At 47.8% G+C, this 21208-nt stretch overlaps 4 protein-coding genes across 8 annotated transcripts; 2 read left to right on the top strand and 2 right to left on the bottom strand.

Moving 5' to 3' along the window:
- Positions 1-1476: 1476 nt before the first annotated feature.
- Positions 1477-3560, top strand: LOC117839045 (PRA1 family protein E). Of its 2 annotated transcripts, none has more exons than XM_034719283.2 (2): positions 1477-2519; positions 3421-3560. In XM_034719283.2, exon 1 carries the CDS (start codon positions 1675-1677, stop codon positions 2500-2502), a length of 828 nt encoding a protein of 275 aa, XP_034575174.1. In that variant the 5' UTR covers positions 1477-1674; the 3' UTR covers positions 2503-2519; positions 3421-3560. The 2 variants fall into 2 exon arrangements, with proteins under 2 accessions (XP_034575174.1, XP_034575173.1); XM_034719282.2 differs by having other exon boundaries at positions 3357-3497.
- A 1086-nt stretch (positions 3561-4646) lies between these two features.
- Positions 4647-10354, bottom strand: LOC117839044 (E3 ubiquitin protein ligase DRIP2). Of its 3 annotated transcripts, none has more exons than XM_072290752.1 (7): positions 10005-10354; positions 8215-8314; positions 6981-7389; positions 6419-6864; positions 6273-6323; positions 5754-5786; positions 4647-5117 (listed from the first exon to the last, which is right to left on the bottom strand). In XM_072290752.1, the coding sequence occupies exons 1-7, from the start codon at positions 10123-10125 to the stop codon at positions 4949-4951; spliced, it is 1329 nt and encodes a 442-aa protein (XP_072146853.1). In that variant the 5' UTR covers positions 10126-10354; the 3' UTR covers positions 4647-4948. The 3 variants fall into 3 exon arrangements, with proteins under 3 accessions (XP_072146853.1, XP_034575170.1, XP_034575172.1); XM_034719279.2 differs by having other exon boundaries at positions 5714-5786; positions 10005-10350; XM_034719281.2 differs by lacking the exon at positions 10005-10354 and adding an exon at positions 8441-8901 and having other exon boundaries at positions 5714-5786.
- Positions 10355-13944: 3590 nt separating this feature from the next.
- Positions 13945-15137, top strand: LOC117839613 (two-component response regulator ORR41). The gene is made up of 3 exons (XM_072290816.1): positions 13945-14425; positions 14511-14630; positions 14803-15137. The coding sequence occupies exons 1-3, from the start codon at positions 14294-14296 to the stop codon at positions 14854-14856; spliced, it is 306 nt and encodes a 101-aa protein (XP_072146917.1). The 5' UTR covers positions 13945-14293; the 3' UTR covers positions 14857-15137.
- Positions 15138-15432: 295 nt separating this feature from the next.
- LOC117839612 (magnesium transporter MRS2-I) lies at positions 15433-20833 on the bottom strand. 2 transcript variants are annotated; one of them, XM_072290815.1, is made up of 11 exons: positions 20307-20833; positions 19874-19903; positions 19462-19606; positions 18337-18458; positions 17468-17542; positions 16635-16862; positions 16500-16544; positions 16294-16338; positions 16166-16195; positions 15841-15960; positions 15433-15727 (listed from the first exon to the last, which is right to left on the bottom strand). In XM_072290815.1, the coding sequence occupies exons 1-11, from the start codon at positions 20538-20540 to the stop codon at positions 15644-15646; spliced, it is 1158 nt and encodes a 385-aa protein (XP_072146916.1). In that variant the 5' UTR covers positions 20541-20833; the 3' UTR covers positions 15433-15643. The 2 variants fall into 2 exon arrangements, with proteins under 2 accessions (XP_072146916.1, XP_034575886.1); XM_034719995.2 differs by having other exon boundaries at positions 15433-15743; positions 20307-20831.
- Between the last annotated feature and the right edge of the window lie 375 nt (positions 20834-21208).

Here is a 21208-nt window from a genome sequence, read left to right as displayed (position 1 = left end):
GTGACATAACTCGGTGTGATGATATTTTCTTTAGGTGTTTTTAAGCAAAGCCAGAATCACTCATGTAGGGCTTTCATTTCAATGCAAAACCAAAACTCTACAATAGCGCATCTTAATCTCATTGCATATTCCAAACACTACCAATTGCTCAAGAGTTAGCATAAAGGAAACATTGTCGGTGTGTATTTATCATATTGATCGCATTTTCCACGCCCAAATTAATTTATATGCAAAAGGGAAATTTTGTGATAGCAGGGTAAACTTACACGGTTACACACAGCTCCAGTTTTTTCATGAAAGGAGCAATCTTCAGGACATGAGCATATTCAAGGACATTGGTCTTTCTATCTTTGAGCTTTGTTACAGTGGTTTTAAAGTAGTGGTACCTTTCTTATTTGCATAAAAAAAGAATTAAATAAATTTACACATAATTAAAAGGGCATCATAGTAATTTCTCACTATTTTTGGTACTTATTATTACTTCTCTTTAGATGGTTCGCGGTACTTCCTTTGTTTCCACCATTCGATTTCTCAGGATGAATGGCTACTTTTTTTCAATCACTCTAAAATATCTCGAATAGAATATCCTACACTAGAAAAAAAAACAATGTTGTAATTGAAGTATCGAAAAGAAATTTCTTCGTATAAATTCTATCACCTACCAGCGGAAGATTGCAGAGTGGAACTTTTGGTACACTTCTTCTTTTGGCATGAATGTGTTCCTTTTATTTTCTCTTCATGTTTCTATTGTGTCTAAACTCTTTTCAGCAAAGACCTATTGATGTACATGCATAAACATTAGGACACCAAGCACTATGAAAATAATTTTTAACACATCGGTAGTTGTATGATGAACACATGAGTATACTAAATCTATTAGATTTGACAGAGGAAAAACATAGCCGTAATTGATAAGGGTGTTGTCAACAACAAGGATATCTGAAAAAGAAACCTAGAATAGAATCTGAAGAACACACAAGAAGTAGCACTGGTATGCTCTTTCGTGAGACTGTAGAATGAGATTCTTTTGATGCAGTAACATGTTGGTCCGCTATACATCCAGAAATCATCAGTTTGTGCAGTTCCGGTCGAATTGGAATTGAGGATCTCGAATAAAAGCATGTGCATTATTAATTAAGACGGTCATCACATCTGATTGTGTTCTTTACATCTTGGTATGGGATGAAAGTGGTACGTATATTATCTATCCGTTCGTTCGACTGAAGGTTTCAGGCAGTCAAATGGATAGTTCGTATCCGAATCCGCACGTGTAATATCCGTACCGTATCCGAATCCAGATACTCAAAGTTGAATATTTAATATGCGAATAGGACAAATATCATTATATAAATTTTTTTTACACTATTCGTATCGAGAATAAAATAACTATACAGGAAACAAAACGAAAAGTTCCAACGGGTGCTTTGCCAGGAAGCAAAGCGGTGCTTAAAAACGCGGCATCCCCTGGCAGTTTCCTCCCCCACAACAAATAGAGCTCGTTTCCTTCTCTTTTTCCAGCGAATCACGCCGCCGCGCAATCATCCCAATTCCCTCCCTCGAGTCGTGGGTAAATCAAGGACTCAAACCAGCTCAGCGTGCGTGGCCGCGTCGTATTCTTCTCCCCACCTTTCCCCAACCTCCTCCTCCCTCCAGCAAATCCGATCTCCCCCGACCATGCGCAACTCCGCCGCCGCCCAGCCCCCTCCCCCCGCCGCCATGTACGGCTCCGTACCCGCCTACGTCGCGCCGGCCTCTTCCGCCCCCGCCGGCGGCGGGTACACCTACCCGGCGCCCTCCTCCTCCGGCGGCAGCGCCGCCTACGCCAAGATCCCCGCCTACCCCGCGCCCCCGTCGGCCTACCCCAACCCTCCCCCGCCACAGGTCTCCACCCAAGCGGGCCCGATCCACGACCCCACGGCGCCGCCGTCCCCGCTGACCAAGGCGGCCGAGCTCGTCACGCGGTTCCGCGAGCAGGGCCAGGCGCTCATCGCGGCGCGCCGCCCCTGGGCCGAGGTCCTCCGCGTGCCGGCCTTCTCCAAGCCGCCCTCCCTCGGGGAGGCGCTCGCCCGGATGCGCCGCAACACCGCCTACTTCCGCGCCAACTACGCGCTGGCCGTGCTCGCCGTCGTCGCGGCCTCGCTGCTCTGGCACCCTGGCACGCTCTTCGCGCTCCTCTTCCTCTGCGCCGCCTGGTTCTTCCTCTACTTCGCGCGCCCCGCCCAGGGAGGGCAGCCGCTCAGGGTCTTCGGGGTGGAGTTCGACGACGGCACCGTCCTCGCCGCGCTCTGCGGCGTCACCGTCGTCGCCATGCTCTTCACCAACGTCGGGTGGAACGTCGTCGGCTCCGTCATGATCGGGGGCACGCTGGTAGGCGCCCACGCCGCGCTGCGCTCCACCGACGACCTCTTCCTCACGGAGGAGGAGGCGGCCGGGAACGGCCTGGTGGCAGCCGGCATGAGCGCCGCGGGGCCCATCCTGCCCACCTACGTCCGCATTGGTTGATCCAGCGGCTGGCCATGGTACGATGACGGTTTCCAAGATGCACTTTCGACAGGGCTGATGTTATTGCCTTATTGGTTGCAATCGCAGTTTCTTTGTAATTACCAGGCTTAGCAGTTGGATTTGATCACGGAGTCTAATATTTGGTTGTCTTGTGGGTGTGTAAACATGCTAGATTTGCTTGTCATATCATATTTGTGGTGAGATGCAATGGTGCTATGAACATATGAAGCCATTGCTAGATTCAGTTGGTGATTGGTATGGTGTTCATATGTGAATCTGTTATATCTGAGAATGATAAATGCAATTTTGCCTGCACATTCTAATGCTGATGTTTCAAGCTCAGCTCTCATTGAATTTGTAGATTTCCATAACTTTAGTAATGTAGAAAGTGCAGCCTGCATACAAACAGAAATGTATGTATCTGACTTGACATAGATCCATACTTCCATAGCCCTGCAGAGCTTGTGTGTGTCCATCACCATTGACCTCCAGACTGTCTCTGTATATGTGAAGTCTAGTATCATGGCCTGAATTTTGATGTGAAAATCGCGTTGTGTCCTTTTCTGTCTGAAACATTGGATGCTGCTGAACTTGACTGTGCATGTGTAGTGTATTTTCTGTCCAATTGGGTTCTCTTCCTTCTGTGATTGGGAAGTGCTGCCTGCATACCTGCTTGGCCTCTAACATTGGATAAGCAGTAGCCGGAGATGCCCAGCTGTAATGTGGGAACTATGCTTTCTTATAGCAGTTAACTATATTGCATTTGCTGTGCGTCAGTTTTGGTGACATTTTGCTGTGGCACTTGCCTGAATTTCTGAACCATTCAGGCTGAAACCTCCGTGTTCCTTCTTCAGGTTCAGAATGCTTTCCCAGTGGGATGGTTTTTCAATGCAGTTCACAAACTCTGTCAATTTGCAGTGGACCACTACTCTCTAGTCTCTGCTGCATGGGTTGGTTGGTTCAGTACGTTGTTGGTAGCATCGGGATTCGGGATCAAGCTTCAACGGAGTCCATACTTTTGCCATCCTGTTCATCCGGTGCATTAAGAAGGAGCGAAATCACAGGACGAGAAAACAATTTGGATAGGGTATTTGCAAATTGGTGCCATCATGATCATCCTGCAAGGGGACTTCACTGCAAGAGGCAAGAACTTGGTGCCTTGCTGGGGCCAAGCTAGTCCCTTGCAGCTTTGGTTGTACCATCATTAGCAAGTAATCCCTTTTCCTTTTTCTGGGCTTGGTTGAGCTGTTTGTTTGAGCTGTGTTCCTTGCACATGTAATCTCTTCTTCTTAGTAATCTATGCTGGCAAATGTTCCTGGTCTCTCTCTCTCTTTTTTTTTTTAAAAAAAAGCAAGCGCCGTTTGGATCTCCAACGGTAACGTCTTGCTGAATTTTTCGATCCTGCACACGTTGTATTTCCTGTTGTTTGCTGGGATAAACGTTGGCCTAGTGATTTGGCAGTGCTCCTGCCTGTTTTTTTTTCTTCAAAAAACAAGACAGGAACAAATATTGGGAAGGAGCTGTTGCCGCCTTGCCGGGACGACGACAGACGCGTGTTGTGCTGTTGTTTCTGGTCGACCTCAGCGAAAAGAAGCGATAGTTAACGTTCAGTAACGGACAGTCAAAGTCAACCGCCGCGGCATCTGCTTTGCTTCGCTCAGAAGCCGCCCTCGCTTTCTTGGAGGAGAAGGGAATCACACCGTCACACGACACGCACACGCCCGTCCTTTCCCTGGGCCATCATCACCAGCTCGCTCGCTCGTCAACCACTCCTCCCCTGGCCTGCCGGCGTCAGCAACGCGGAGGAGCCACGGGCAACCCAGCCTCCAGACATGACGTGCGTGAAAGTGTGGGGCTCAAGCTCAAGCGTATGGCTGAGCTCCAGCTCGGAATGCCAGCCATGCTGCCATGCTGATGATGCTGAGCAGCAGCCAGCAGCAGGCCGCTGTAGAGACCGTAAACCAACGGGCAGGTCCATTCCAGGTGACCACTACGAGACAGAAACAGCCGCGGCCGGCAGTTACTCGATCAACAACGTTGATCCTAGCTGCTAGCACAGTATAGGCATTGCAGTATAGCGCGCTATGCACTGCCTGGCACGGCAATGGAGCGACGGATCACGGCGCAAGAACACAAGATCGATCTCACCCTAACTTTTTTTTGTTTTTCGTCAGAAATGTTCTAAAAAAGTAAACAGGATTCACTGTTTAAGGTGCTTACTCCATCTTTACAAGGTCTAAGAAACGAGAAAAAAAACTCTAGGGGTAATTTCTTTCTTCTTCTTCTTTTAATCCTAGGCTTATGACTGGGAGGATCTGACGATGGACAGGAGCGACGGACAGAGCGCGGCAGTTTCAGCCGGGCTCCGCGGTGGTGCCGTCGCCGTTGCAGGAGGCTTCAGCTTCACCGGGGCTCGTCGTCTGGTGGCGCGGCGACGATGCCGGCGTCAAAGGGCGGTGGCGGCGGCGGTAGCACAGCACCATGACGTACTCCTTGGCCGGCGCGCCCAGCGACGCCGGGAAGGGCTCCTCCGGCTCTCTCCGCGGCCAAAGGTCCACCAGCCCGTGCAGCGTGCTCGAGGGGCAGACCGGCTTGCCGTGGCATAAGATCTCCACCTGCCGTTACAGAGAAATTAGAGGAATCAGTTAAATGGGTGGTGGGATCAGTCAGAATCATTTTCATCTGCATCAGAATTATTAGCGCTTTCTTGACATGATCCAAAGGCCTTCACGTACAGAAGAACAGCAAGTTACTATGAGTTGTGCAAGTATATATATGCATCAGTACATGGTTCCAAGATTCCCTTGGATATTTGCAACTGAAACTGATTTGTGGAAGCCACGCAAAATAGGCCATGGAAAGGCTTACTTGCGGGTGCCAAGACTACAGAAATGGTCATAGGTTAAGACTACATCATTTCAGAGCCCAGCTCTGCAGGGCAGAAACGCTGGGCAGAGACTGCGAATAACTCAGATGTTGCCATCCAAATCTACAAACTTGGTTCTATCCGTAGCTAAGGCGATCAGATTTCACTGCTAAAAATCGATCCTGTGTGTTCTAGTGGTCTACCACATTCTCAGATTGAGCCTGTGCTGATCAATCAAATGCTCTAAAACAAGCAAGTTGCAAAGAGGCCGACCCAGGTTTTTGTTTCATCTAACAACAAAAATGGAAGTGTATGGAGTGAATGAGTGATATATGAGAAATGCACCTCATTTTCATCACCTATATCCAGTTTCTTCGCAACGTACCTCTGTACAAAGGAAATCTGCAAACTGCCATCTCTGAAATAAAGACAAAAAACATATTGAAGAAAGAAATTAGAATTCTGGGAGCAGAATGCATGCCACTACAGCTGTGAAACATTGGACTGCTCAGCAGTGTAGCTTGCAAGTTGCCTAATAGAAGTTCCTATAAGATAGTCACCCATGGAACACATTGTGATCGTTGGCCCAAATTCTCAAGATGACGACGTTTTTTTAGGTACTTTCATTAGTGTTTATACATACAAAACACTGTATCAATATTAGAGCTGAAATCTAATTAGTTAATAAACCAAAAAGGGATGGTATTAAAAATTTACCACTATCATTTATTACTGAAAAACATTCCTACGTCATCATCATTGTACATTGGTACGGCAAATAGCCAGGTGAGAACAGATCAGGCAAATAATTGGATAAGTCTAACCTAAGAATAAGAGGGCAGCACATAAAAGAGCTTTCTAGCATAGAAAGAGACAAAGAAATTACAGGACTAATGAAACTCACTTAATTCTCAAGTAACTCTTTGATAACTCAGGCAGCTGTAGATCTCCTTTCCTGAAAACAAGTTAGCATTTTGAACTGAACTTAGATAAAAGGCATAATAGTCTTATGTGAATCATATTCTGAACACTGAGATGATGCGATCTTACTGGTTAGGAGAAGAAACTAATGAGAACCAGACGGGAGTGGTTATTGGATCATGCAAAGTGCTTGCAGAACCAGACAATCCTTGGTTCGAATTATCCTCTGTTGTTGCTTGATCTGTCGACGGTGCAGGTTCTGAGGAAGTGCCATTATTTTCCACCGTTGTCCCAGGAATATTCACTTCGTTTTCTGCCCCCTCTCTATGACTCAGCTCATTTGAACGTTTCGCCACCGTTGTTCCAGGAATATTCACTTCATTTTCTGTCTCCTCTTTCCTTATAGGGAGTTCACTCCCTTTCTTCTTTATTTGCTCTTCAGTGGCACCATGGATTTTGGGAGTTGATCTAGGTGCTTTTGCCTTCCTTGCAGCATGAACCACCTTGTCAGCTTTCTTGGCATTCTTTTTATCTTCAGAATATGGCTTACTTGAGACTTCTACATCTGTACTTCGCTGTTTTGAAAGATAATGATTTATGAGAACTAGAAAAGTTTACAAAGAGAATTCACATCAAACTTTCACTCGAAATCATTTGATATTACACAAACATCACAGTTCTTCATATGTACCTGCTTTTTGTTTGCAGCTATTGCCGCCTTGGTCGATTGTTGTGCTGAAGCTTTCTCAATCTTCTGATCTCGACTTTCATTTTTCTTTGCTGTTTTTGCCACCTTGGTAGATTGCAGTGCTGAGGTTTTCTCAGTCTTCTGATCTCGACCTTCAGATTTAGCTGGTAACTTCATGGTTCCATTATTACTGGAAGAAGTTGCACGAGAAGCTGCTGCCCTTCTTTTAGCTTTGGTTCTCTTTCCAGTCAAACCAGTCCACTTCTCTACGCTTGGAGTGTCAACCACCAAGGAAGAAAGGGACCTCTGTTTTCTCTTTGCTGGCAATGTTGTTGGAGCCTTCAGAGAATCAACTTTTTTCTTCTTAATTGGAAATAGCTTATTCCTGATATCTTGAAGGTTGTGGTCAGGTCTTCATACAAGGAAACAATCACAGTTAGGTGACAATTCACAGTTGATCATTCAACTCAATAGACATAAATAAACAGCTGCAGCACTATGGCCGACAATTCTGTTTCACACAAATAAGAAACCGGGTACTTGAGGCAAAAAAAGAAAATATGTGTATTTGGAAATATGGTGGAAAACGTAGGCAGGGAACTTCAGAGAGGCTGGTTTCTCCAGCTTTTGTCAAATTGAAAGGTACAATCTGTAAAGGTGCAATTACAAGATAGTGCTCTCCTTCAAGTGATAATCATAAGAAACAATTTTCAATCAGGTATGATATGTGAACAAAAGAGCATATCATAGTGAGACTATTAATAGAACATGGAATAAGCTCTGATTCAATAAATGCTGTATGCAATCAGAGCTTCAAAAGGAAACAGCAGTGTCAAAGGAAAGTTAATGTTTATTCCTAGTACTTTACGGTTTAAACTTTTAAAGTAACAAGATCAAGCTATATTTATGACGGAGCTCACTTGTCTGAATTGCAGACATCCTAGGCAAATAGATTATATATGGGTTTTATCTGTTGTGATAATCCTTGTAGTCCTTTTTCTGCACTTTGACTATCCCTTGATCTTGGAACCATCACCGGTCGAGTTCGACAGAGAAGTTTTCAAGGTACACAGTTTTATTACATATTAGCTACAATATGACATCTAAAATTTCACATCATATTAATGACTGAAGGTTGCACTCGTACAAGAATTCATAAGCAGAAGGAATTGCCAGAAGTAACGAAGGAGAGATAATATTTTACAGAAGAGACTCAAAAGTTAAACAACTAGTTCACCTGAGTTTCTCTTCAGGATCGCAGCCAAGATCAATGTTGCATACTGGGCAGCATTCAACTTCATCGTCATTTATTTTCTCCATAATGCACTCCCGGCAAACTGTCAAAGATATAGTCACAAGAGAAACTCTATTAATACAAGCAAGACAGATTCAGAAAGAGATTTAAAAGAACTGATGACGGTAACGACACTTGTTAACTTCTGTTGCAGCAACTAGTAACGTACGATATTTGGCGCGCAAACTCTGCAAGCTCCTATTCAGTGAAGCGTTTCCTTTGGTCTGGTTCCTACATGTATATGTGCTGCTCTATGCCTCTCTGCAGCATGCCTGACATCAACACTACATTTAGGGTGCAGCAGCATTGCCTGACTTTTGTTGAGATTGTTCAAGACACCAATATGCAATGAAACTAAGAAATATTTTAACGATCAAGAACGCTAAAGACTACCATCCACCCTACAAAATGAACACTTTGGCTAATTTCCTTACACAAGCCCCAACTCCATCCACAAATATATAGAAGGCAGTGGACAATCATAGCATCCAACAGAATTCCAAACTGCCATTCTACAATCATAAGCACAAGGACTCGAGCTAATCGGACACCACGTTTCTGATCAGAACTAGGCTAGAATGGCACCATCTCCAAAGTCCAAACTCCCCCACCATTACCAAACTCACAGAAGCTACTAGAGTGCCTCGATGCAGCACACCCCATACATTCTGCAACAAGTGACCGACGCTTTACAGCCTTTTCCCCTAGCACTAAAAGCTCCGCGGTCCGCAAGGCGTTGGTGCACTAAATGTTGTTCGATCACCCTGTCAGGAATCGCGGACGGGAGGCCGGGCCATGTCGCCATGACCATAAGGATGTGGTACTGGCGGTCACCGCCGATGGTATGCTCAGGGCCTAATGGTAAACCGCGGCACCCGATCCAGGCTCCCAGCAGGTTGTGCCGAGTTCAGACTGCGAGTAGTCTGCCCTGCAGCGGCGGTGATAGATGAGACCTGCCAGCCGCCTGGACGCCGCGCCTTTGCGGCATTGCCAACTCGGAAGAGCAAGAACCGAGAACACTCGAACGAGATAAGGATTAAGGAGCATGCCGGCGGCGAGGAACCGAGCCCCGAGGCCCCCGAGCCTTCGCGGGAGGAAGCGATAGCGAGAACAAAGAAACCACGGAGACGGAGGCAGCCGGCGAGTGGCTCCGCGTCGGCAGAGCAGACCCAGCCCAGGACAAAGCCCGCGGCTTTTGGACCTCGTGAAGATCAAGAGGCGCCACAGGGCACCTCGGGATCGTCGAGAACAGGCAGAGGAAACGCTAGGATGCACGGAGACGTGGAAGGAACCATAGCCGGCGACGCCGGGCACGAAAACCCGGCGCCCATGGCCAGTTGAGCTCCTACAGCAAAGCCAGCCACGGGGAAGCAAACGCGAACGCGGCGCGAGGTGGCCATCACGGGCAAACACGCGGGGGAGCGCGACCGAAGCCACAATCCACGAGAAAGGCGGCGCGCTCGCCACCCTCCTGGGATCAAAGAACTCGCATCGGACACCAGCTCGATCGCCGGGGGCACCCGAACGAGAGAACGAAAAGAATCCGACACCAAAACCAAAAGGACGCAAACGCGACGCGACACGGCGCGAGGAGACGAGCGCCCACGCGGGGGACGGCGCGGGGAAACCATGGCCGCCTCCGGCGCGGGCGCGGGCAGAGACAGGCGCGGCGAGGGAGCACGAGCGAACGGGACAGAGAGAGACAGAGCGGGAGGGAGGGAGGGAGGACTCACATGTGTGGAGGCAGTGGGTTATGGCGGTGGCCTCCCTGAGGAGTCCCTGGCATAGCGGGCACGTCATGCGCGCGGCGAGCACATCCCGGCGCACGCGCGCCACCCCCCGCGCGGCCCTCATCTCCTGGGCTCCTCCCCGGCGGCCGCCGACCACCTCCTCTTCCTCCGAACACCGTGGGGATGCACGGGGCTCGCGGCGTGGAAGCCTCGGCCTGAAGAAGATGCGGCGTCGAGGGGCGCCTCCAAGGGCATTCGATGGCTGGTCGGCGGCGGCGGCGGAAACGGAGGGCGGTGTGGCGGCGGCGGCGGCGGAGCTCCGGCGAGGCGCGGGGTGGGACTTGGGAGAGAAGGGGCTGAGGAGTATGTTTTATATCGCCGTATTGGTGTGTATAAATAGAGGGAAAGCGGGGGATTTCGTGTGGGCGGCGCGGGGTGCGCGTAGCAGCGCAACCCGAGGGCCAGGAGAATTTCTCGCCCCGGTGTTACGTCGTATATGTCCACGTAGGCGCCACATAGGAAAACGTATTTCGTATATTTTCCTTTTTTATTTTGTTGATTGATACAAAATCGCTTTCACATGCCGCTAAAGAAATCGATCAAAAAGGAAAGTTGCTGGCGACGTGATAGCACACTCAACATGGTTGAAGCTTTGCGGTAATTACATGAAAAAAAATCGGTAGGATGTATAGGATGACTGGTTTTCCTCACATAAGCATATTATTCAACGGTTTGCAGCCCCCCCCCCCCAAATTACCTTCTGCATTTAAGTCAACTCAATCTATAGTTGGTTACCTGGTCACCTATATTTCCGCGGGGACGAGTGGGCACGGAGGTTGTCAGAATGACGGATAGCATACAGAAAGTCGTGATGTCGGAAGTGCCGGGAGGATAATTAGTGAATACCTAGGTGGCGGGTCGATAGTGTTTCATCCTTCTCTACCACCTTGATTTATTTCTTCCTTTCTTCAATTTCAATTTCTTGCTTTGATTCCAGGAACCCTGACCAAATGTCCTATTTCTCTAGTGTCGTGCTCATCAAGTTAGGGTTGCTGGATTAGGAGATTGCTGGGTTTGGATAAAGAGGAGGGCGTGGAGTTTTTGGAGAGGATCGTTGATCCTCGAGCCCAAAGGGAATGCTAGGAGAAAGTACGCCACTTTGTCGGTGGTAGTAGGTGTAGGATGGGCGATCGGCAGTTGTTGCCAATCGTGGGAGGAGGAAGAGACCTGGTGGGCAATGGCAGGATGGAGGATTCACAATGATTGGGTTAGCACTATGTAGATCCAACAGTGTGAAGAGATGGGAGGAGGTCGGCGAAGCTGGGTTTCACATTCTCAATTGATTCGACGCTATGGAAGAAAGTTTGAGAAAGAAGAGCGTTTGGAGATTGAAAATGAAGCCAGCGGTATAATTTTATCTAGTGGTAAAAAAATGATTGTTGGGTGGCTTAGAAACACCCTAGTGTTTCATAATAAAACGGGCCCCCAAAATAATGCCACAGACAATACCGTGTCCGTCTGCTAGTGACCATATCTGATGGAGCGATTGGTAGGTCCGCCGGCTGTAGCTGTGGCTGGAAGGCAGTTTTCTGCAACTGCTTTTACAGTAACGTCTCTTTGGTTTTTTTTCAGAGATATATGCACCCGAAGCTCTCAGATTATCTCTCACATACAAAAAAAAAACAGAGAGGGAAAAGAATAAATCAGGTCTCTTGGCTATGATGACAACGGGTGAAAGAGACATGTATCATATCTTTAACAACTTTAATAATATAATAAGACCAGAATTAGCCGGGGGACAAGTAACTTGCCGAATAGTTTTGGTAGTACTCCTTCAAAACCTGCCAGGGTAGGGTACTGCATTTTGGCTCGTCTAACCACAGGCCAGGCCACTGATGATCATGAAACGTGAAGAGGGGAGCAGGGGACCCCCCATGGCAGTGGTCCTGGTCCAGCGCCCGTGGCTGCGGCTGCACCCGGTTTTGCCTGCGCCTCTGCTCCTCGCCTCGAGCCCTCGAGGCCTCGACCGACCTTTTCTGACGGCGGTTGAAGGGAGCAGCATTTAGCAGACAGGAGTAGCCTGCCCGTACTCTCTGCAACCACCCAACAAAGCCAGTAGTCTCAATCTGAGTGAGCTCTCAAGGCACTGCAGACTGCAGTTCTATAGAACAGAACAGTGAATCAGCTGAGTATGCAACGCACGGCAGCTAAATGTGGTTTCTGTTATTGCTGCCAAGTGGAATGGATGAGCAGCACAGGTCACGCTCTTCTGACCTCTAACACTGAGGATCTTGATTTTCAGATTAAAAAAAATGAAAGGAAGGAGAAAGGCAACGTCTGCCAAGAACACGGTCATTGCAAATTGCATCACGCACGATCAAGTGGGTGCTCCGGCCGGTCTATGTGGATTTAGCATGCACGGTCAACTAGGCACTGGCAGTAGAAAGGAGTCGTCTCCGCGACAACGAGAGGGACAGAGAGGAGATGCCGCGTGCGGCTAGAGGGTAGTCCAGCAGCATTCTGACTGTGATGTCCGGTTGCCCGCCGTACTTGCTGTACGGGCAGTTCAGTTCAGCAGAGAGGCTCCACGCTCCAGCATAATCTGGTCATCAGGCTGCTTGGTCGTGGTGTGGTGGCTTCAGCTAACCTGACCGCCTTGGACACAGGACATCGATCCGCAGCGTCTCGGCCGGCCGGGCGCCCGAGCATCTGGCGCGTCGTCGACCGAGCATCAGGATCGGAGGCCGGAGGCCGGGCGGCGCCGTACGTGCGCGCGCCCGGCGCCCGCGAGGCGGTGCCGAAGTTCAGGCCGGCGTGGCTGCCGTGCCGCCAGCAGCGAGGTCCTGCTGGCTCTGGGCCGCCGCGTGCGTGCAGCGAGGGAGACAGCGAGGGGGAGCGCGCTCGGGTGTCTGAGGTAGCACGTCCGTGCCGGCCGGGGGAAAGCCGGTAGCCGGACGCGGTAGGCGAACGGCCGAGCTAGAGCAGCCGAGCAGGTACGTGGCTACGTGCGCGTGGGCGGCGGGCTGAGCGTTGGCGGGTGACAGGCGTGGCAACTGACCGCATCCTCCTGGGCTCGTGCCGAGCACGTACGTGACACGTTGCTCGTGGTGCTCGGCGGGCGGCGGGTCAGCCGGTCAGGAGAGAAGAAGCATTTTAGTGGTGGCCTCGTGGGCTCGTGGGCCTACTGGGCTTGCTTTGCCCGACTGAAAAAGGAGGGCCTGCCTATTGGGAAGTCAGCCCGCCGAGCCCGTTTTGATGTCAGCCATGACTAACAGCCCATAATTTGGCCCAGAATCAGTAAACGACGACGAATGGTGGTGATGTGATGCAAAACAGGGACGTTGCTACGCGCTCCCTACTTCCTCCATTCCATGTTCCATCTGCAGCTACCTCTGCTGCCTCACCGCCATCGATCGTCCGATCAAGGCATATCGACACGACACGAGCCCTGAATGAAAGAAAAGATCTTGAGCCCCGGCCCGCAGGGATTAGGCGGCTACTTCCTCCTACTGCTGCTAGCAGACGACGCGGCAGGGCCGTCCAGGTCCAGGTCCGCCAAGTCTAGCATCAGTCCGGGCAAACAGCCGAGGCCGACGATCCGCGGCTCCAACCGCCACTCCCCCTCTCAAAAGCGGTAACACGGGCAGCCAGATCGCAGTAACCACGCCACGCAACCTCTCGTCGTGCGGTGCTTTTGGACGCCACCGATCGACTTGATCGGGCACGTTCCGTGCTCGTGTAGTACGCCTCCGGATCGGGGGATGATGATCACTGGGTGAACGAACCGCAGCGCAATCGACGAACGGAATTAAGGCTAGGGCACATGGAGCCTTTCCGGGTTTGCCGAAACGGGGCGGGCACCGGTAGATTGCGTGGAGATCCCTCCCATGCATACTCCTCGCAACGTTGTTGTCCCGCCAGGCACAGCCATCTGCGCACCGGAATCTCCCGCCGGATACTTAAACGCCTTGCCGGCCGGGCAGCTAGCTGGTAACTAAAACTACCACCGCGCGCTTGGCTAGCTACTACGGCCAGCGGCGGCGGCAGCAGCATCGGTCTTACTCTGTAGTCTGGTAGCCAAGCGTCCGGCGATGGCGGGCGCGGCGAGCGCGGCGGCGGAGCGCAAGGTGACCATCAGGGTCCTCCTCGTCGAGGACGAGGAGATCCACCGGGTATGTTCCTACGTACGGGCGCGCATGCACCAACTCTCGTTGGAATGTTGGATACATATATATGCTCGATGATCGCCGGTGCAACACGCCCTGAGCGCGCAGGTTCTGGCGAGGGCGCTTATGAAGGCCGTCGGCGGCGTGGAGCTGGACGAGGCGGGTAACGGCGCCGAGGCGGTGCGGCGCGTGCGGGAGGGCGGCGCCTACGACCTCATCCTCGCCGACAGGCAGATGCCCGTCATGGACGGACACGAGGTGCGTGCGTGCGCTATGGCGTTTGACTGGTACGTCGAGCTGACTGGCTATGGCCCCGCGCCGGCTGGCACCGGCGTGCGTGCAGGCGACTAGGCAGATCCGGGCCCTGGGCGTGACGACGCCGATCGTCGGGCTGTCGAGCGACAGCCTCGCCGCCGACGTCGACGCGTTCATCAAGGCCGGGGCCGACGACTTCACGCCCAAGGTGAGCCAACTCGCCGTGCACGTGGCGCTGTGATGCGCTGGCACTTCTCACTCTTGTAGAGGGGAGAGTGGGCAGTGCAAATTTGAGCATGCAGCTCTGAATCTCTGATGAGTTGAATAACCATTTCTTTTGGAACCATCTCCTGATAATGTCTGCATCTGTGTGTGAGCAGCCGCTGTCCAAGGAGAAGCTCAACCATATCCTCGCCAAATTTAATCTCGCCTAGCTCCGCCTGCGGCAAATGCAATCCAAATAAGGAAGAAAAGGGCACTAAAATAAAGCCCTCGCCGAACAAAAGTATATATATCGGATTCGGATGGGCTTCCTCCCGGAAGTGTCTCAGTTTCTGGGCCTTGGGCCTTGTAGCTGCTTGTGTTCGCCGAAGCTGTCGTTCGAGGAAAAAAAAACATGATGAAGCAGTCTAGTTTGTACTTGTCGCGTGCTGATAGTTCACATCTGCTCTGCTCTACACTCCATACTGTACTAGATTACTCGAGAAAGAGAGGTTTTAAACCGGCGTGAGACGCGTCCAGTAGAAAAGATCAGGTTGCAGAAGGTTAAAAGCGCTTCACAACTCAAATCGCACGAGAAAAATAGTCGCATTTGTTAGTACCATCGTGTTACCACTCATTCAGAAATGTCACAAGCAGTGGTTTAAATTCCAGATGGGAAAGGGAGCTTCACCAGATGCAAACACACGTCATCCAGAATAAATAGCTTAGATACGTGACAAAAATCTAACCAACCCTCACGAGGCATTTCTAAACTAAAAGTGAGAGAGAATGCAGAGGCACCCGTGCAGTAGTTATGAAATCGTTTCAGAAAGAGCTACCTGGTTAACAACAGACTTTGATAACAATTACCATATATTTCTTTTGCATTAACTTCTTTCTATTTATTGACCCTATTCAACATCCCCAATTTGATACTAATGAATTTGGTACAAGAGATGAATTGCCCCGCAAAGTCGATGCTCTCTAGCTCAATTTACAGTTGAGGGAAGCAAGCTGCGGTTATTTCAGCTGTTCAGGATCCAACGAGACCCTTGTGCCTCGCATAAGCAACAATGGAGACAAACATAAAGGCGCAAAAAAGCCCTGATACGAGAACCACCTGTCACAAGAGGAACGAGTTACAGCAAGCAAACACATCATCGATCAGACAATTCAATTATATCATATAGCGTGCCATATTGTAAGCAGCAACTAACCCATTTAAAGACATATCCATGGTTGTCGTTCCAGGTGTACGGTATGTTCATACCAAAGACTCCAGCAACCAAAGAGTACAGCGACAGGCAGACAGTCCCAGAACTCAAGAATAACTCTAGCTGCAGGGAGCAAAGGAAAAAATATCACTCTAACAGAGTGCTACAATGCAACAAGAATTAGTAAAAGACTTTGGTTGGGTAATATGACAGAAATATGGGAATGGAACTACTGATGAGCCACTTGTCTAGAAAACCAATCTGTATTTCTGAAGTCCATACATCTCTAGCTACAAGTTACATGATGAGGTCTTGTGTTGTAAATTACCTGAATCAACTGATTACGGTGGTTATCAAGCTGCACGGCAAAAAAAGAAAGAGAAAACAAAAGATATTTAGTTACTAAATGGATGTTAAAACATAAAGACAGTATGCGCATGTACGAGGAAACATTACCTGGATATTGATATAATCTTCTGTGTCATCAATGTACTCTCTCAGCTGAAAAAGTGTCAGACAAATACAACGTGAAGACAGGGGTAAATCCTAAAAGTTCTCTTGACATTAGAATGTAAACAGCACCCTCATGAACAGCAGCATGTGGGCAAGCTTTGCTAGTCCATTGTGATGTTGTAAAGTTGAAATCTGCAGGGCCAACTTACCGTTGTCAATTTGTTTAAAGTGCCATCAATTTGCATGAAATATGCCTGCAAATTGAAGTAACTTTAAGTACTTTGACCAAAGATAATGACAACTGATAGTATGGCCTTCAGGCAAAGGAGCAACATATAAATTACCTCTAGCAACATCTCTAGCTCTTCCACATCATTCTCATTTCCATGTACAGTAGCAACACTGGCTCTGCTTGCTCTTGATATTTTTGAACCAATAGTTGGGGATGCAGGGAACCAATTTGGTCCTCCAGAACCACTGACAGGGGAAGATGCCCCAGCCAACTTTCTAGACAAGTAAAGATCAGCCATGTCGTCGTCGTCATCCAATAATTGTTCAAGCTCGTCTCTCACCTGGCAAATAGAGAGTATCTTGTGATACCTTTTGTTTATGGACAAAACCATAACAAGAGTGCTAGTAGTCTTATCACCATTAACAAGAATAGTAATATCACAGAATAAAACAACACAAATCCAAGATATATAAAATAATTAGCTTAAATATGGCTTCATTGTGAACATCTTACTCAGAAAGCTAAACAAAATTTGTTAGTTCAAAAAACTCAGATAATTTAACACAGGTTCAGAATCAGAAGTTTGCTCTTTGTTTCTGAAAATTAAATACTCAACATTGTAAAATACAGAAATGTTGTAAGCAATTGAACCTACTAGAAAAAAAATTTCCTGATCCCTAAAGTCAGTTCTAACTTCTAAGCCTGTCAATTCCAAAAGACCAAAGAACATAGTTGCTTTCCATCACAACTGTATAGCCTCTTACAGTGACATGCTCATAATCAGAACTAAGCTTGCGCAAAGCAAAGGAACTGAGATTGCAAGACATTTGGAACACAGTGAATGGAACAACTGATCCACATTGTAAAGAAAATATGCAAAAGTTTTAATGTACGAAATTGTATCTGATAGCAAACCAAATGGAACACAATAAACAGGAACCAGACCTTCTGAACCCTTGCTGTCAATCTTGTCATGCCACTTTTTAACTTTCGCACCCTATCCAAGTTGCGGCTGCTGATCTGTGAGGTCCACAACAGCTCAGCTTAATGTGGATAAAATATGGAGAAATTGCTACACAGAATGTATGAAGAGGATGTAACAAGGAATTAGAAAGATCTTAGACTAATGTGCCTTCATGGGTATACTGAAACTTGGAAGCGTATGATGTTGTCAAGGAGATAGATTTGCAGGTTTGTCAATAATATTCATAAATGCAGCTTTAGTTTCTTGTGGGGTTCCTCCATGCAACTTAGCTAACATCATGTTGGAAGTGAATGAAACTTAATCGTACAGCAGATTATCTGTTAGGATGAATTGAAAACTGTGTTTATAGTCTATGTTTTCACATTTCATACTAGCGTGCTTGCAAAAATAACAATTTAAGTATTTTTTTAGCATTATAACCATCATGTAAATTTGATTGCTACCAAATCAATGTCAAAATATCTATGAAAGAAGGGAGGTAGAGTATCGAGGTAACTGTTGTTGCAATCTTTTGTTATCTTTATGTGCAGCCATTTCCACCAAACGATGCTAACTCCCTTAGTTCCCAACAGATAAGAAACTGAAAGATGATTGTACAGAATTCCTTTATCCAATGTCTCTCTCTCTCTCTCTCTCTGTGTGTGTGTGTGTTATGAGAAAAAAATTGTATAATAGAACATTTCTGCACCCTGTAGTTAGCATATCTTTCAAATATTATTTAAAATAAATCAGATCATGTGTCTAGGATGCTTGAACTTTATTAAACGTGCTAGAATGCTCTAATCAAGTTCATACTAATGGAACGCGGTATGCTAGCACATCCACTCACCTTGGATGTCAATTCATCCAAAGCTGGGTAAGCATCAGTCTCAAGCTCAGTAGTGCGTGCATCAAGGAAACTGCAGATTGCTTCCAGAGTAACCTCCAGTGCACGGAACTCAAATGGAGATTCTGGAGTTCATGAAATCAGATTGCAGGATGTTAATGAATTGTGTACAACTACTATGGAAATCCAGTAAGATAAATAAAACACTTAACCAGAACTACCAAAATATTCCAACCAGAATAAACATAAGTGAAACAATGGCCAGGGTTTTGTTGTACTTTTATCTAGCATGAACCAATTGCACAGATAGAATGTTTGCCATCGATTTACCCAAGGGGGTCAAGATGTGGCTCCAAATGGCATGTCAACTGTAGTTTGTTTTGATACAGTAGACCAACTAAAAAAAATCTAGGATCAATTTACTGAAATGAAACAGAAAGGTCACATAAATGAACAGAATAAGGTTGACTAGATCACTAGAAATATGTTAATATTCTCTGGTCAACCTTAGTCGTTCTTCACGATCATCTTTTTTTTTAGAAAAGAAAAGAAATAGACATGTGGGCAGGCACGCACATCCCAAACAAATCATAATTTGGATATCTCAAGTCGCTTTCATAGTTTCATTTATCCCAAACTCCTAGAAGAAGTCCAATGAACATAATTAAGAGAGAAGAGAGCCATACAACATTATTGGCCCAGTGCAAGGAGACCTGGATAGGGCACTAGTGCATTACAATACCACAGTTAGGTGGCAAGTGCCATGGCTATATACTCTGGACTTTTCTACTTGGACTAACATGTCGTAAGAATGTCCCAAGACAAGCACACAGATTAAAAAAGAAAGAAAGAAAGACAATGGCATGTCCATATCTCAATGAAAAGTTTTACGTCCATTTACTCCTTGTATAGTTTGTATATCTGAAAACATTTCCTTGCTTGTTTGTTCCAATTCTTGGGCAACAACAACAACAACATAGCCTTTCAGCCACAAGCAAGTTGGGGTAGGCATCAAAGGAAAATGGAATACAAGAGGGACAGATGTTAAAAAAGGTAACTACATTACACAAATATAGAAGTGTACTTCTACCACAAGCATTTGACAAAGAGTGGCTATGCCCAACTCACCATCTTCTTCTGCCCCTTCCACATCATGCTGGCCACTTAAGTTCTCCTTTCCATCATGTTGTGTGGCACTTGATGGTGCTAAGCGCCTCCGGAGCTCCTCTACTACAGGGATTACATTCTCATCAGATGGATCCCTAAGCAAAACCTGAGCCAAACCAAACACAAGAGCTGTGAGTTACCACATCTACCACAGCTAAGAAAGGGATATTTAAGATCCTCAGTTCCATCAAATAAACTATGGAACTATGGAATTATGGCTATCTAATCATCCAAGATAACACGAGTGATATTCCAAGTTTTGCTCACAGAAATCTGTATTACTCTAGAGTCCAGATTATGAGAAGAAAAAAATTGGAAGCTCCGAGCAGCTAAACAACACAACCGAGAAATAAGCAGTAAAATTCAAAATTACCTCCTCGGAAGTGATGATCGCCTTTATATGCTGCTCCAGCCACAGATAAAGATTCCATCAAAACAAAGGAAAAAAAGTAGTTAGAAACTGCCTTTTACTTCCTGACAAAAAGCAGCAGCAGCAAGTAACCAGCGCCCTTCACCATAATTGCAAAACCAAGCCATCAGAAAATATCGCGAAAAGTCACCCGCAACTAGGGGATCAGTCAAGCCTACTAAAAACTTGATTCAACCACTCAACAATTCGCAGCGCCATCTAGCCACAAAGCACCCAAACATCAGCAAAAGGAACGGGAATTCAGGTAATTCCGGGAACGCGCCGCATAGGCTGTTCCACGATTCCTCCCACAACGTCCACCGAACAAAAAACGACACAATTCACAGCACAAAGGCACCTCAGAATTGGCGAGGCGGACGGGACAAGGGGGGCGCACCTCGAGATTGAGGACGATGGCGCGCTCGCGCCCGAGGATGGTGGAAGGGTAGGAGAGCAGCGGGTCGAGGATGCGGAGGTCGCGCGCGTTGATGTCGACGCGGTGCATGATGGCGTACTTGTCGGCGTCCAGCACCCGCTCCTCCCCGGCCGCGTCGAACAGGATCCAGCTCCGCGACGCGCCCCGCTTCTTCCCCTCGCTCCCGGCCCCGGCCCCCGCCCCCGCCGCAGCCATCTCCAACGGCGCGGCGGCTCTCACATCTCCGGCGCCCGCCAACGCCGCCGACGCAGCCGCCGCCCACGTGGACGGTGGACGGAGGGGCCTTTATTACGACAGGAATTTTTGCGGCGAAATAAATCGCGACGAGGGGAGAGAGAGAGAGTGAGAGAGAGGAAGAGAAGAGGGTCAGAGCAGCGCAGGAAGGAGAGGAGAGATGCGGCGTGTGGCTGCTCTGGCGCCGTAGGGTTCGTGTGTGCGCGAGCGATGGGTGGATCTACGAATACGAGCACGAGCAATCAGTTTGTTAGCGGAAGGGATGCAAAAAGGAATCGTAATTATGCTCACGGTAGCTAAAGCTTTCCTTATAATCAATTATTTTATGAATTGACGGGGTATTTTGCGGTAAAGCCCCTAATATATTTCATATGGTGGCCTGCTTTGGTTTTTTTCCGTCAAATATTTTTTTTAAACACATTACACGCTCATGTACATTGTGAATGTTCATAAGTACTCTATATTCTTCCGAGCACTTTCAAAATACAGGAGATCGATGAAATCACCATGAGCACCTTACTGCAAGCGAGCATGTTATCCATCATTGAATAAATAGCGCTAACTCAAAGCAGAGTAGATATGTTCCATAACGATTCTGAAAAAACCTAACAAAACAGGCTCGCTCAATT

Source organism: Setaria viridis, chromosome 9 (assembly GCF_005286985.2).
Source record: "Setaria viridis chromosome 9, Setaria_viridis_v4.0, whole genome shotgun sequence".
NCBI lineage: Eukaryota > Viridiplantae > Streptophyta > Magnoliopsida > Poales > Poaceae > Setaria > Setaria viridis.
Note: the sequence above shows the minus strand (reverse complement) of the source record. Positions and strands in the feature narration are given on the sequence as shown.

Coding starts and splice junctions, on each gene's coding strand:
- LOC117839045 (XM_034719283.2), top strand. CDS start 1,675: ATGCGCAACTCCGCCGCCGCCCAGCCCCCTCCCCCCGCCGCCATGTAC.
- LOC117839044 (XM_034719279.2), bottom strand. CDS start 10,125: ATGAGGGCCGCGCGGGGGGTGGCGCGCGTGCGCCGGGATGTGCTCGCC. Junction 7,390..8,214: donor GATCCTGAAGAGAAACTCAG/GTGAACTAGTTG, acceptor CCTTGTATGAAG/ACCTGACCACAACCTTCAAG. Junction 6,324..6,418: donor TTAGTTTCTTCTCCTAACCA/GTAAGATCGCAT, acceptor ACTTGTTTTCAG/GAAAGGAGATCTACAGCTGC.
- LOC117839613 (XM_072290816.1), top strand. CDS start 14,294: ATGAAGGCCGTCGGCGGCGTGGAGCTGGACGAGGCGGGTAACGGCGCC. Junction 14,426..14,510: donor CCGTCATGGACGGACACGAG/GTGCGTGCGTGC, acceptor GCGTGCGTGCAG/GCGACTAGGCAGATCCGGGC. Junction 14,631..14,802: donor CCGACGACTTCACGCCCAAG/GTGAGCCAACTC, acceptor GTGTGTGAGCAG/CCGCTGTCCAAGGAGAAGCT.
- LOC117839612 (XM_034719995.2), bottom strand. CDS start 20,540: ATGGCTGCGGCGGGGGCGGGGGCCGGGGCCGGGAGCGAGGGGAAGAAG. Junction 19,904..20,306: donor CCATCGTCCTCAATCTCGAG/GTGCGCCCCCCT, acceptor TGGCTGGAGCAG/CATATAAAGGCGATCATCAC. Junction 18,459..19,461: donor GGAAGGGGCAGAAGAAGATG/GTGAGTTGGGCA, acceptor CATGAACTCCAG/AATCTCCATTTGAGTTCCGT.